The sequence below is a fragment of the Chiloscyllium plagiosum genome, unplaced genomic scaffold (assembly GCF_004010195.1).
Source record: "Chiloscyllium plagiosum isolate BGI_BamShark_2017 unplaced genomic scaffold, ASM401019v2 scaf_11456, whole genome shotgun sequence".
NCBI lineage: Eukaryota > Metazoa > Chordata > Chondrichthyes > Orectolobiformes > Hemiscylliidae > Chiloscyllium > Chiloscyllium plagiosum.
The window spans coordinates 1-14,755 of record NW_025211775.1 but is presented as its reverse complement, the minus strand read 5'-3'; the positions used below and the strand labels follow the sequence as shown (position 1 = coordinate 14,755).

General features: G+C 44.6%; 3 protein-coding genes across 3 annotated transcripts; 1 reads left to right on the top strand and 2 right to left on the bottom strand.

Moving 5' to 3' along the window:
* Window positions 1–17: 17 nt before the first annotated feature.
* LOC122547121 (histone H2A-like) lies at window positions 18–492 on the bottom strand. The gene has a single exon (XM_043685695.1). It carries the CDS (start codon window positions 449–451, stop codon window positions 62–64), a length of 390 nt encoding a protein of 129 aa, XP_043541630.1. The 5' UTR covers window positions 452–492; the 3' UTR covers window positions 18–61.
* Window positions 493–1,454: 962 nt separating this feature from the next.
* LOC122547122 (histone H2B 1/2-like) lies at window positions 1,455–1,906 on the bottom strand. The gene has a single exon (XM_043685696.1). The coding sequence runs from the start codon at window positions 1,889–1,891 to the stop codon at window positions 1,511–1,513; it is 381 nt and encodes a 126-aa protein (XP_043541631.1). The 5' UTR covers window positions 1,892–1,906; the 3' UTR covers window positions 1,455–1,510.
* A 1,826-nt stretch (window positions 1,907–3,732) lies between these two features.
* LOC122547120 (vitellogenin-like) lies at window positions 3,733–13,601 on the top strand. The gene is made up of 6 exons (XM_043685694.1): window positions 3,733–3,821; window positions 5,029–5,182; window positions 6,563–6,720; window positions 7,620–7,785; window positions 9,487–9,612; window positions 13,338–13,601. Exons 1-6 carry the CDS (start codon window positions 3,733–3,735, stop codon window positions 13,599–13,601), a joined length of 957 nt encoding a protein of 318 aa, XP_043541629.1.
* Window positions 13,602–14,755: the final 1,154 nt, after the last annotated feature.

The following is a 14,755-nucleotide window of genomic DNA, read 5'->3' as shown; positions in this document are numbered from 1 at the left end:
ACAGATGCTGTGAGTGGCTCTTAAAAGAGCCTTTTGGCAGTCAGATCCAAGAATGTCCGCTTCACTTTTTAGCGGCTCCCGCAGCAGCTGTTTTCTTGGGCAGCAGCACGGCCTGGATATTAGGCAGCACCCCGCCCTGTGCGATGGTCACCCCTCCCAGCAGCTTGTTGAGCTCCTCGTCGTTGCGCACGGCCAGCTGCAGGTGCCTGGGGATGATGCGGGTCTTCTTGTTGTCCCGGGCCGCGTTGCCGGCCAGCTCCAGGATTTCAGCCGTCAGATACTCCAGCACCGCAGCCAGATAGACCGGCGCTCCGGCACCCACACGCTCAGCATAGTTACCCTTTCTCAGGAGCCTGTGAACACGGCCCACCGGGAACTGCAGGCCAGCCCGGGACGACCGAGACTTCGCCTTGGCGCGACCTTTCCCACCGCCCTTTCCTCTTCCAGACATTGTCACAAGCACTTTCACAGAGAATGCTGCACTCCGCCCACATCGCGGCCTCTTATACCTTCGGGAGGAATGGTGGGTCGGCCGTTTCTGATTGGTCCCATTGTCCAGCTCCTCCTAATGTTGTTTCAATTCCCAATCAGATATCTGCCTCATTCCCCAATCCGGAGAGGGCACGGGGAGGAGGGCGGAAACGATGGGCGCCAATACATCAACCGCTTTCTTTCAAAATTGAAAAGCCCGCCAATTTCCAAACAAAGGAGTATTTTTTACCTGAATAATGAACTACAAAAAACTGTGGAAGTTCAAAAAACATTAACACTCATGTAAATTTACTTTTAGTTTACAAACGTATAATTCACACGGTCTTACTCTCCTTCATTTGCCGATCTGTATCTGATCTTGAGAGTGGGTTATTTTCTAAACCTTGAGCAGAAGCTGAAACAAAACAGGCCAAACATTGCAGTCTGCAACCTGCCTTTTCTTTACACATTTCCGTACCACCCCGATATGCTGATAAAGCAGCCCACAGCATTCTTCCGGCTCAGCATCGAGGGCGAACACGTTTTTTAAGATGATACTTTAAAGCTGTCCTCCCTTATCGCTCTCGATCAGATTCAGCTCCACGCTTCAGTCCGGTAGCTGTGTTGGACTTCTCTCGGTTCGGTTTGAAAGTCTCACCGATAGCAGGAAGATTTATTTTGCATTGCGAAAAATCGGATGAAACCCGTGCATTGGACATGTAAAGTATTCAGAAGGTAAAATGCATCAATCGTGGGAGTGAAAGACGTGGGTATTTGTCTGCCAGGGGTGAACAAGCAAGATGAAAGATGACTCACTGGCGCTTGATCTGCACTCTCCATCCCACTCGCGAATAATTTGCAAAGTACTTACTAATACAAAAACATATAGCACTACAAGTTGAAACGCCTTATCAAAAATCACATGGAAACTAAAACAAAGAACTCTTTAAGAAATGGTTCAGCTGTCTCAGGAATTTTGTGGGTGGCTCTTATAAGAGCCTTTGGGTTGTGGATGTGTGTTTCAGTACAATGCGGTCCTTCACTTGGAGCTGGTGTACTTGGTCACCGCCTTTGTGCCCTCCGACACGGCGTGCTTGGCCAGCTCCCCGGGCAGCAGCAGCCGCACGGCGGTCTGGATCTCCCGGGAGCTGATGGTGCTGCGCTTGTTGTAATGGGCCAGGCGGGAAGCCTCCCCCGCGATGCGCTCGAAAATATCGTTGACGAACGAATTCATGATGCTCATGGCCTTGGAGGAGATGCCGGTGTCGGGGTGGACCTGCTTCATCACTTTGTAGATGTAGATGGCATAACTTTCTTTCCTGGTCCTTTTCCTCTTCTTGCCGCCCTTCGCTGGCGCTTTTTTGATGATTTTCTTCGCTCCCTTCTTGGAGGCTTGCTGTGCTTTCTTCTCATCAGCCATGACGCCGCTCACTTTCAGACACAGAATAAGGGAAAAGGATCTCGGAGTTCCCTCTTTATAGACTGACGGCGTCAGCAATGCTAATGAAGGATGGAGGAAAGCCTGGCTCCTGATTGGGTAGTTTACACCGAGTCATGCCCAAACATTGAGTCTCTCTGATTGGTTAGTGTGAGATCCCATGTGGATCTGCAACGAAATGTAAAGTGGATGGTGATTGTGTTCCTGTCAGTCTGACTGAGGGAGATTTGTTTCGTGTCTGTGATACAGAAATTGATTGTCGTATTGGCTCGGTTTCCTTTTGCTCGTTGTTGTGCTGATGTGTTTCTAGCTCCGCATGTCTGTTTCTATTCCTCTGTATAGGCTGGAATTAACACAGAACTTGTCACTATGTGAAAAAAAAAGCTCTCATCCATTTGAAATTGCGATTACATTTTTTTGTCAAGTTATACGTACCACTGGAACCTGACTGAGAAAGTTTTCTACACTTGGGGTTGATGCATCTCGTTCTCAATTGCACGGAGTTGAACAGAAATGATAAGAAAAAGTTTCTATGTAATACCTTTCTTGAGTCACGAGTTGAGTCACGTTTTGACTGTGGGATGAATATATTTCTGAGACCTTGACTGATAAGTGTGGGCGCAGACACGTATCGATAACTGTTTGCTTTGAAAGTACGTGCAGTGTAACTGAACCACGTTGCTGCACATTTCAATTAGGCGTCTTGCAGTTTCATGCAGGGATTTACAACATTTCTCAGTCTTACGCGAATGCCTGTTAACCAGCAACTGTCAGCACTATATATATATGCGTCACTTTAACTTTATATCTGTCATGTCCTAATTTACACATTTTGCATTAACTCAACACCAGTCCAATGAGGTTCTGGTCCTCCATCTAATAGTCAGTGTTATTTCAAGACAGGTTTTATTCCGTAACCATCAAACACTGTTCGGAGATGCCGGTGTTGGACTGGGGTGTACAAAGTTAAAAATCAGGTTATAGTCCAACTGGTTTAATTGGAAGCACCCTCGCTTTTGGAGCGACACTCCTTCATCAGGTTGTTGTGATGGTGAATCACCTGATGAAGGGCGTCGCTCCGAAAGCTAGTGTCTTTCCAATTAAACTTGTTGGACTATAACCTGGTGTTGCGTGATTTTTAACATCAAACACTGATGTGAGCGGTAAAACGTTACACTATTTGCCAGCCACTTGGAAATATTCCTCCAATCTGTGCCCCAATCTCTGCAGATGCTGGGGGTCAGAGGCTTATGCCCAAAACGGCGAGATGAAGGGCTTATGCTTCAAACAACGATTATCCTGCTCCTCGGATGCTACCTGACCTGCTGTTCTTTTCCAGCACCACACTCTCGACTCCAATCTGTGCCCAACTGTTTCTGGGATGTATTTTTGTAAACTCTATCTCACAGTCTTAACATGTCAGTATGTTATTGGACTGTAACTCAAACCTTCTGAAGTGTACCACGTTGCTTTACTCTGTCAGTGTCAATTTTGAAAGTACCAGGTACCACTTTGGACAGACTCAGGTGGGACTCACTATCCTCCACTCCCAAACCCTTTGAATATTAGCTTCTGCAAAGTGAAGTTGGGTTTGTATTTGTAACTGCAGCATTTTGATAAAGGATAATACTTTGTGCATTGTTACTGACAATATCTGCAATGTCATTGCAGATGTTACATTGTTTATGCCAGTTTATAGCTGATCAGTAGTTGTATTATATCCTAACAATATATTGCTTTGCAATTGACTCAGTATTTCATTCTGTAACTGCCAGTTTATTGTTTCTAATCTTATCTTTACTCAGTTTCAGTCAATTACTGGCATGACAGAGAGCAAATATCTCAACATCTCAAAGTTTCTGATGAAATGGATGGTTAATCCTTTCTTCCACTCCATCCTTGATACATCAGGGTAACTTATAACTGAATCGATCAGTATGCGATCTGTGAGCACACACATTTGAGTAAGTTAAAGATAAAGTGGATGGTGAATGATGCTGCAGATGCAGTAGTTATTAATTTCTTTCAATCCTCTGTCACTTTAAATACCTCAAAGCAGAAGACCATAAGAAGCATGAGAATTCTGTGACATTTCTATCTGCCTGTGTGTATTCTGTCATGAGAACAGATCACAAAGGCTTTAGTTATGATCTTCATCTGATTTTAATGTTTGATGTTTAGTGTCCATAACCAAAGACTCCCTTATGTATCAAAAAATATATATGGCTACATTAGCATAAATTAAGCTGATAACTCAACCCTAACTGCTCTCTGTGGAACAGAACAAGGGGAGAATGTTCTATTGTGTGAATATGACAGTTTCTAGTCTGTAAATGGGATAGCTAAATCAATCATCCATGTCAGTTTCTGCATCATTAAAATGTGAACGTAGTTATCAATGTCAACCTGCCATCTTCTGCGAAGTGAACATGTGGGGGTCCATATTGAAATGTACCTGTTGTTTTCAGTGACAGGAATGCATGAGTTTAGTTATCGTTCTTTTCCTGTGAGTTTCTTCAATGTGAATGTATTGGTGTAGTTACCATCTGTACTGATGAAGGGTTTTTAAACAAAACATCGATTCTCCTGCTCCTTGGATGCTTCCTGGCCTGCTGTGCTTTTCCAGCACCACACTCCCGACTCTAATCTCCAGCATCTGCAGTCCTCACCTTTGCCTATCCATTTGTACCTGTCAGTTTCTGATCTGTGAATATGGAAGTGTAGTTATTGATCTGTCCATCAGTTTCTGTAATTTGAATATGACTGTTTAGTTATCTATCTCTCCCTGTCACTTTCTGTGATGTGAAGATGACAGTCCAATTATATATCTGCCCCTGCCAGATTCTGCTGCTGTAGTTACATCTTTTCGAATTCCAGGGTGTAATTTATTAGGAAGAAGGGCTCATGCTAGAAACGTCGATTCTCCTGCTCCTTGGATGCTGCCTGACCTGCTGCGCTTTTCCAGCAACACATTTTCAGCACCTTTATCAATGAGTTTCATCAATCATGACAGACAATTGAAACTTGTTGTTCTCAGTACATGCTTGACTGCACAGTAGCTCAATGTTTCTCTTTAAATTGACATTCTGCTAATCACTTATTTCTGGTTTTGGAAACAGGCAGCATCTTGTCTTGCTGGAGAGCAAAGATCACTCACCACCCACATCAACCGAGCACCTGGAGAAGCGGGGCTCTCTGAAATATCAGTTTTCCAATGAACTGCAGCAGCTACCAGTACAGCTTCTCAAGCCTTCAACTAATGATACCAGTAAGGTACAGCTGACCAAATCTCTTGGATAAATGTAGGACACTGGCACTTTAGTCACCAGTAAGATTAAAATGGCATGTGCGATGGCAGAAGCCACACATTTACTCACCCCACACATAATACTTGTGGCTATCAAAGTGGTCAGATTGCAGTTGAAGAGTACAAATTTCCCAGAGTTGAAATGTCTAATACTAAGGGGCATGTATTTAAAGTGAGAAGGGGAACATTCAAAGGAGATGTGAGGGGCTAGTTTTTTGCCCAGTGTCTGGAATGTACTGCTGGGGTGGTAGTGGAGGTAGATACGATAGGAGGATTTAAGGGACTTTTAGATAAGCACAGGAGTAAACAAGGAATGGAGGGATATGGACCAATGGCAGGCGGAAGGGATTTGTTTAATTTGATGTCATGTTCTGCACAAACCGTGGGCCGAAGGGGGCATTGCTGTGCTGTACAGATCTGTGTTCTATGTTCTGATCAACTTCATTGATGAAGAAATGCCGAAAGACAGAGAGGAATTTAGGAAATCTGCAGTTACCCGTAGATAGTCAATCTCAGTTGATGGTTCCAACTGAGTTGGATCTGATCTGACAGGGACCACTCCTCTTCCAGCAAGACTTTTTTTATGTTGATAGTCTCACACCCAGTATATAAGCCTTTAGACACCTATTACCCTTTGGCTGTACTGAGGGCAAGATGAGATTCGCCATGACCATATTGACTAGCGGAGCAGAATGAAGAGGCTAAATTGTCTACTTCTGCTCCTTGTTCCTGATTATTACGTTCTGCCCCCTTTGATTGACTCATGTGCATGATCTATCTCAGATTATCTACTGATTTAACATGTGATCAATTTCTGAATAGTTCAAATAAGGCTAGACTCAGCCCAGGGTACCGTGTAGCCTTTTTCTTACAATTGCCCTGCAATCGTTTAACCTTGCAGTGTCCAGTGCTTTTGCTTATTTCAGAGTTAAAGTACCGCACTGGTAATTATATAATCATCAATGAGTCTTGAGTTATCAGCAGAGATTCATAGAGATCTTCAGGACAGAAAAAGGCCCTTCAACTCATTGTGTCCCTACTGATCAAAAACAACCACAGAAGTGCTCTAATCTCGTTATCCAGCATTTAGTCTATAGCCTTGTATGCCTTGGCATCATGCTATGAGGGTTTCTACCTCTACCATCCTTAATGAATTCCAGATTCCCACCACGCTCTGGGTGAAAAACACTTCTCCTCACATCTCCTTTAAATCTTCTGCCCTTTATATCATTTCATAGATCGTTGAAGAAAACACAACTCTCATGGCTAAATATTTGAGCCTACTTTCACTCACACTTGCACGTCAACGGAGTGTAAACTCATCTATGCTGGGTTTGTTGTAACAGATTGTTGAAGTACTGGAAAACTTGGCCCAGATTAACCGAGAGAGAGCTCATCCTGACGCCCCGCAGAAGTTCCTGCAGCTCATTCAGCTCCTACGTTCCGCAAGCTTGGGAAGCCTTCAAAGTATTTGGGGCAAGAGCACATCTAAACCCCACCGGAGGTAAATATGGAGAGGCAAGGGAGACTAGGTTTGGGTTCCAAAAGCAGTTTCAGCCTCCATGCCCAGTTTGGCTTCATCCATACTCCCTCTCTAGCTCAGAAGGAGGGACACTCCTTATCTGGAGAATTCCTGCAGCTTCCTGAAGGGCTTATGCCTGAAATATCGATTCTCCTACTCCTCAGATGCTGTGCTTTTCCAATACCATGCTCTTGACTGCCTCCTGGCTCAGCCATGGTTGGGAAGAAATAGACCAAGGGAGGTGGGGCGCATTTATCTCAGAATGGGGGCAAAGTGGCTCATGCTTGCTGAGTGGTTGTGGAGGGGGGATAATGAGGGATAATCGTGAGGGAATGTGGGAGGTGGTAGGAGGGGCAGTAGTTTGGGATGGTGGATGGTAAGTGATGGAGAGGAAGGGTTGGTGTCGACCATAGCTGGTGATGGGTGGTATTGGGGAGCGATACTGAGGGAGTGTGGAGAGGTGGAAGTGGAGGTTGGTAGTGATAGCTGATAGTGAGGGATGGTAAAGGTGTAGTAATGAGAAATGGTGGTGGCAGGATAGTGAGGAGGGATGATAGGGAGGGGCATGAATGGGTGAGTGACAGGGTGTGAGTGAGGGTGTATGATGGAGTGGTAGCAGAGCAGGTATGGGGGTGTTAGTGGAGCAGGTATATGGAGTGTTAGTGAAAGTTATATAAAAGTGTGGTTGATTGGGTGAATGAACTGGAAATTTTAAAATTGAGATTGATAAATTTTGTTGGGCAAGGATATGAGAGCATATGGGACAGATGAATGAAGTTCGGATCCAAATTAATCCTGATCTCTGACTGAGAGATGATGGGCTGAATGGCCTGTTCTGTTCTTGTGTTTTCAATGTATGACTTTACTTGCTGTGAACCCAGGCGCTGGATTTTGGATACCTTACCGACTGTAGCGACCCCGGACGCAATTCAGTTTATCCAAACAAGGATTGAGCAGGGAGAACTCTCGCAGTTTGAAGCAACCCAAGCTCTGATATTTGTGCTGCACTCCATCAAAGCCGACTGCCATGGTGTAGATAATGCTACGGTATGACCCAGTTTCTCCGATCATGTGATGATGTGCTTCGTGATATAAGGGGAGTTAGTTAAAGGAGACTGCATGCAATTTCCCGTCCATAATTGTTAACGTACCGGTGTAGATCTGTCTGCCCTTTATATCACCCTCATCCTGGGCTCAGACTGTTTCACAGCCAAATGACCAGTTCAGACACCAATTCATGGTGGGTACATACTCACTGACAAACACGGATTAAAGGATTCCAGCAAAATATTGCACTTGGAGAAGAACAATCAGCCAGACACAATCATTTAGGCATTATTGTGTTATACATTAATTCTGGTGAATCATAAGTTGGTATCCCCTTCAGTAGTGTGGGGTTTCAAAGGTGCAACCTACCTACAATATTATACACTTTCTGCTGAATCTTTGTTATTTGCAGTTATTAAACAGATCACATTTACAACTGTTATGCCTTCCCAGGGTAGTGTGTTAAAAAGAATTTACAGTTTTATCAAAGTACCCAGTTGACCTGCCTGAAAGACTCAATGTTAGAAACCATTGATCAGGTACTGTACTTAACAGTAATTAATACTGTTTACAAATAAATGGATTCTAACTATAGGTTAACAATTATGAACTGTTGACATTTACGTCTCCTACTCTCCTAAATTCCTCCTACGCAAATGTTAAGATTGATTAAAAACATTTTTCTTAAATTGGAAAGAGACTGGGGAAGGTGTTCAATGGTGCCAGTTCTCAGGATTCGATGTGATGGTCCTTCTGTTTCTCCAAGTCTTCCATTTCTCTCATCGCTTAAGCTTCTCTCCCACGTCCTTGCCTCCAGCCAATAGTTTCATGCCTACCCCAGTCCCCACCTCTTTTGATGGGATCTAACTTTGCCATTCAAAATGCCAGCTCACTCAGAAGTACCATGGAAGACCCAGGAGTTTGCTGGGCAGTGAGAGAGACCCTCTTGTGGTGCCCTTATAAGGACAGCAGCATCATACACTTAGGAATAAAGAGGCCAAAGTAGGCCTTTCAGGTCTGCACTAGCTAATTGCACCATCTACCCATTCTATTCCAATTAGCCTGGTGTATGATATGACAGTTTCAGAATCCCTACAGTGTGGAAGCAGGCCATTCAGCCCATCGAGTCCACACTGACCCTACAAAGAGTATCCCACCCAGGCTTAACCCTTCCCTTACAACTTCTTCTCATGGCTAATCCACCTAACCTGCACATCTTTGGACTGTGGGAGGAAACCGGAGCATCCCAAGGAAACCCACATGGAGAACGTGCAAACTTTCCACAGACAGTCGCCTGAGGTGGGATTGAGCCTGGGTCCCTGGCACTATGTGGCAGCAATGCTAACACTGAGCCACCATACTGCTCTAGTTAATGCTAAGAAAAGCTGTCAATCACTGGCTGTTATCTCAGGAATTGATCCCGCACTATTTTTTAAAAATTTGTTCATGGGGAAGTGGGCGGGGCTGGCTGGCACGTATTTATCGCCCATCCCTAGTTGCCTCAGAATTGAATGGCTGTGCTAGGCCATTTCAGAGAGCAGTTGAGAGTCAACCACACATTGGCCTCTCCTTATGTGCCTTACTCACAACATTGCCCCATACAAACAATTCCCACCATCCCAGCTCTAAGTGTACTCCAGTCATCTATGTTACTTTAAGTTCCTTTGCAACTGACAGCAAAATATGTCTGCTTCTCCCAAGATGCTTCTGTCCAGCCCTTACATGCAGAGGAGCCCGACCTTTCGAAAGGTCACATTGCTTGCCTATGGATCCCTGGTCCAGAAATACTGTGCGACCCTCCGGGTTTGTCCGGACGAAGCTCTCCGGGTACGTGAGTATTGGAAACAACAGATTTTCAGCTGGGATGAGACAGCAGATAATTGGAGAAAAACTGGGAGTGCTGGACAGAGAACAGGCAAAAACAAAAAAAAAATCAGACCCTCATCTTTTTCAGATAAAAGTACTATCTTCAGCAGGTTTAAACAATGCAGTCACTTATAATAGTGGAAAAATGACAACCAGTGTCAATTTCATGATCACCGGTTACAAATGCCCTCTTTATTTCCTCACTCAGAAGCAGCTGCATGTATGCACCAGCTCACTTCATATTAAGATGCACTCTGTGCATAGAGAGCCTCAGCAAATTCCACCATGTTATTGTTCAGTTACTTTTTGGGTGCTTAACCCTTCTCATCTGTTCATATCCTACTCTGAAGTAAGTCTCTACCTTATTAGAAGAATCCTGACAGTGTGGAGACAGGCCATTTGGCCCAACAAGTCCACACCAACCTGCCACATAGTAACCCGCCCAGACCCATTCCCCTATCCGATTACTCTACATTTACCCCTGACTAATGCACCTAACCTACACATCCCTGAACGCTATGGACAATTCAGCGTGGCCAATTCACCTAACCTGCACATCTTTGGACTGCGGGAGGAAACCAGAGCACCTGGAAGAAACCCACACAGACACAGGGAGAATGTGTAAACTCCACACAGACAGTTTCCCGAGGTGGGAATCGAACCCAGGTCCCTGGTACTGTGAGGCAGCAGTGCTAACCACTGAGTCACTGTTCTGCCCTTTATTGTTGGATGATTTTTTTAAAAAATATGATTTCACGGGACTAAGGCATCACTGGGTAGGCAGCATTTATTGCCCATCCCTAATTGCCCAGAGGGCAGTTAAGAGTCAACCACATCACTGTGGGTCTGGAGTCAGGTAAGGATGGCAGTTTCCTCCCCTAAAGGACATTAGTGAACCAGATGGATTTCTCCCCAACAATAGACTCATGGTCATCATTAAACTCTTAATTCCAGCTTTTTTTAAATTAAATTCAAATTACACTCTCCGTCATTACACGATTTGAACCTGGGTCCCCAGAACATTACCTGGGTCTTTGAAGTAACAGTGCATCAATAGTACCACTAGGCCACTGCCTCCCATATGATGCTGCAGCTTAGATTGTTTGGTTTTCCCCTTGGTTGTAATTTGCCATTGTGTTCCCTTCTCGGGTGGACAAGACAGGAGGCAGGTCCCAACATCTAGCTCAGCCTGACCAGGAATCGAACCTGCATTTTTTTTTTAATTCATTCGTGGGATGTGGGCACTGCTGGCTGGCACATATTTATTGCCCATCCCTGGTTGCCTCGGAATTGAGTGACTTGCTAGGCCAATTCAGCCGGCAGTTGAGAGTCAACCACACATTGTTGTGGTTCTGGAGTCACAAGTTAGCCAGACCAGGTAAGGATGGCAGATTTCCTTCCCCAAAAGACATTAGAAAAGCAGGTGGGTTTTTTTTCTGACAATCGACTCGTGATTATTCGTAGATTCTTATTGAATTTAAGTTCCGTTGCCTGCCATGACAGGATTCGATCCTGGGTCTCCTGAACATTAGCTGTGCTTCTGGATTATTATTCTAGCAATACTACCACTAGACAATCCCCTCCCTGATAAGCAGTGTTGGCAAAACCAAATCTGAAGAATAAATTAGTAATACGTGAAAATGAGAAGTCTGTTCCAAACTCATGTTGCACAAATGAATATGTGTCTCCAGTACTGTCATTTCTGTCTGACTGGTTTGATGCTAGCCATCTCACCAACTAAGCCAGATAGTTCCCCTTAATGTTCCCTTTCAGTGGTGTGGGTTAATGGTGTGTTATTGAGCCCTGAAGATGGTCATATACAATCACATCAACACACCAACAAGGGGTGAGAGTAGGTCATTTAATCCCTTGAGTTGAAAAATGTGGTGCTGGAAAAACACAGCAGACCGGGCAGCATCCGAGGAGCAGGAGAATAGACGTTTCGGGCATAAGCCCTTCTTCAGGAGTTTAATCCCTTGAGCCAGCTACACCATTCAGTATGATCATGGTGATCTGATTGTAACCTCAAATCTATATTCTCGCCTCTCCCTGATAATCTTTCACCCCCCCCCCCATTAAGAATTTATCTGCCTCTCCCTTAAAATAATCAAAGACACCGTTTCCAGCACCTTTTCAGGAAGAAATTTCCAAAAGTCACCACTGTCAGAGAGAGAAAACAAAATTTCCACATCTCTGTTTTGAATTGGGGAGTTCCTGATTTTTAAACAGTGACCCCTAGATCTACATTCTCTTCTTCACGTCCACCCTGTTAAGATCCCTCAGGATGTTTCAATCAAGTTGCCTCTTAATTCCAGTAGATACAAGCCCAGCCTGTCCCACTTTTCCTTATAAGACAATCTGCCCATTCCAGACATTAACAAAAACAGAAGAGACTCAGCAGATCTGGCAGCATGTGGGAGAGAGAGACAGAGTTAACAATTCAAGTCCGGTGACATTTCTTCTGAACTCATTATTTTATTTCATTCCAGATATTAGTCTGGTAAATATTCTCTGGACTGCCTTCAACACATTTACATCCTGACTAAAATAAGGACACCAATACTGTACACATTACTCCAGACGTGGTCTGTTGTAATGTGGTGTTGCATTGCACAATACACCTCATTTAATTTATTCAAGAATAACTAGCAATACCCTTGAGATTGGTAAGATATGCCAGTGACACTGCTGCATTATAATGGCCATCGCATGCAACTGTGATGCTAGACATTTATCGAGGATAGGAGCAGAGGGAGGCCATTGATCCCATCGAGCCTGTTCTGTCATTCAGTGAGATTGTGACTGCACTACATATTAATGCTAACTACTTGTCCCAGTTCCAAACTGAATTAAAAATCATTTAATGGAATTTTTCACTGTCTCCACAGCACTTTCAGACATAGAATCCCAGATTTCACTTACCCTTTGAAGTGTTTTGTACATCATTACTGAACATCCCAGCTTTAACTTTACACTTTTCTGTTACTAACTAAGATACCTGCACTGCCCACCTTTTTAATCATCTGAATTCCGCAAGCACTTTTTTAATTCAGTCACAGGATTTAGGCATCACTGGCTAGGCCAGCAGTCATTGCCCATCCCTAATTGCCCAAGGGCAATTGAGAGTCAACCGCATTGATGCGGGTCAGGAGTCACATGGAGGCCAGATCGGGTGAGGATGGCAGATTCCTTTCCCTGAACTTAAATCAGTGAACCACGTGGGTTTTTATGACAATTAACAATGTTTTTGTGGTCATCAGTAGATTCCTAATTCCAGACCTTTTTTTTCAATAAATTCATATTCCAACACCTACCATGATGGGATTCAAACCTGGGTACCCAGAACATTAAGCTCCATTCCTGATGAAGGGCTTTTGCCCGAAACGTCGATTTTCCTGCTCCTCGGATGCTGCCTAACCTGCTGTGCTTTTCCAGCACCACTCTAATCTAGACTCTAGTTTCCAGCATCTGCAGTCCTCACTTTTACCCAGAACATGAGCTGAGTTTCTGAATTAACAGTCCGGCGATAGTATCACTCGACCACGGGCTCCCCAGTGATGGAGTAAGTCACTCACCCATCTTCGATAGATAAACTGGAATTGAGACAAGCTGAGTTTAAATGATTCGTCCTCAGCATCGTGAGTGACGTGACCTGTACTGGACACTGACATTGTGTTCTTTTACAGCCTCTCCATGAACTTGTGGTTGAAGCCGGCAGCAAAGGGCATGAAGAGGAAATCATCCTGGGCCTCAAAGCCATTGGCAACGCGGGACAGCCGGCCAGTCTGAAGCGGATCCAGAAACTCCTGCCCGGATTCGGGAATGTCGCCAGCAGCGTCTCGAGCAGAATCCATGCGGAGGCCGTGATGGCGCTCCGCAACATCGCTAAGAAGGAGCCGCGCAAGGTGAGAGAGGACGGTGAATGTTCTCCTGAGTGGGGTGTGTCTTAATAGGAACTGACTGGCAGAATAGGGTGAATGATGAAAAGACAAGGCAAAGGAGGAGGTGGTGATCTACTAAAAGAATGGAAGGCACTCATGTAACCCAAGCCCTGTCACAGCACCCATTTATGGACCAGGAGAGTTAACATTTCAAGTTCTGTGAATCTTTAGCAGTGCTACAAAATGGAACTACTGTAAGAGCCCGAGCTTAAATCCAGCACCTTAGACTGGTCAGCCACACTACCATAGAAGATAGAACATAGAACAATACAGCACAGAACAGGCCCTTCGGCCCACGATGTTGTGCCGAACATTTGTCCTAGCTTAAGCACCCATCCATGTACCTATCCAATTGCCACTTAAAGTTCGCCAATGATTCTGACTCTGCCACTCCCACAGGCAGCGCATTCCATGCCCCCACCACCAACAGCACTCCCTTAGCACTGTCCCTTCAACAGCACAGCACTCCTTCAATACTGCCCCTCTGAGAACATTCCACTCTGCGCTTCTAACTAAACTGCACACTGTGTCTCTTAACAATACATTTTCTGTCTAATGTTCCTCTACAGCACAACACCCCAAGTGCCGCACTGACAGTATCAACCTACATTCCAAGCTCAGGTCTCTGGAGTTGGATTTGCATGAATCACTTGCACACAGGGGAAAGCGCTGCTGCTAGCAGAGCTGATAATGAACTGAATCAAATACCAACCTCAAGATTTGGAACTCCATCTCCATCTGCATCGTCATCACAGGCATCTCCTGCACCATCTCCATCAGCATCTTCCTGCCCAGAGTTTGGCACTGTCATACAGTTATCCTGGCAGAGGAACAGCATATCCATCAACAAACACTTCTTATCTTTCCATCAGTTCCCTCTTTCTCCTTTATTTCTTCCTCCTCACTCTCTCTCTCCAACTTTTTTTCCCCTTCATTACATTCCAACCGTACCTTTCGGCAATTTATTTCAGGACACTCAAGTGTCACATCCGGAAACCCATCGATATCTGTGTCCTTTGCACATCTGTAGCCATTTCCAGCCCATCCGACTGCACACTGTGGCAATTAGAAAATTAAAGACCATCTTAATTAATACCATGATTAAACATGAAATATAAAAAGTACTCCAACTGATGTGTTGCTGGGAGTCTATTGAGAAATAA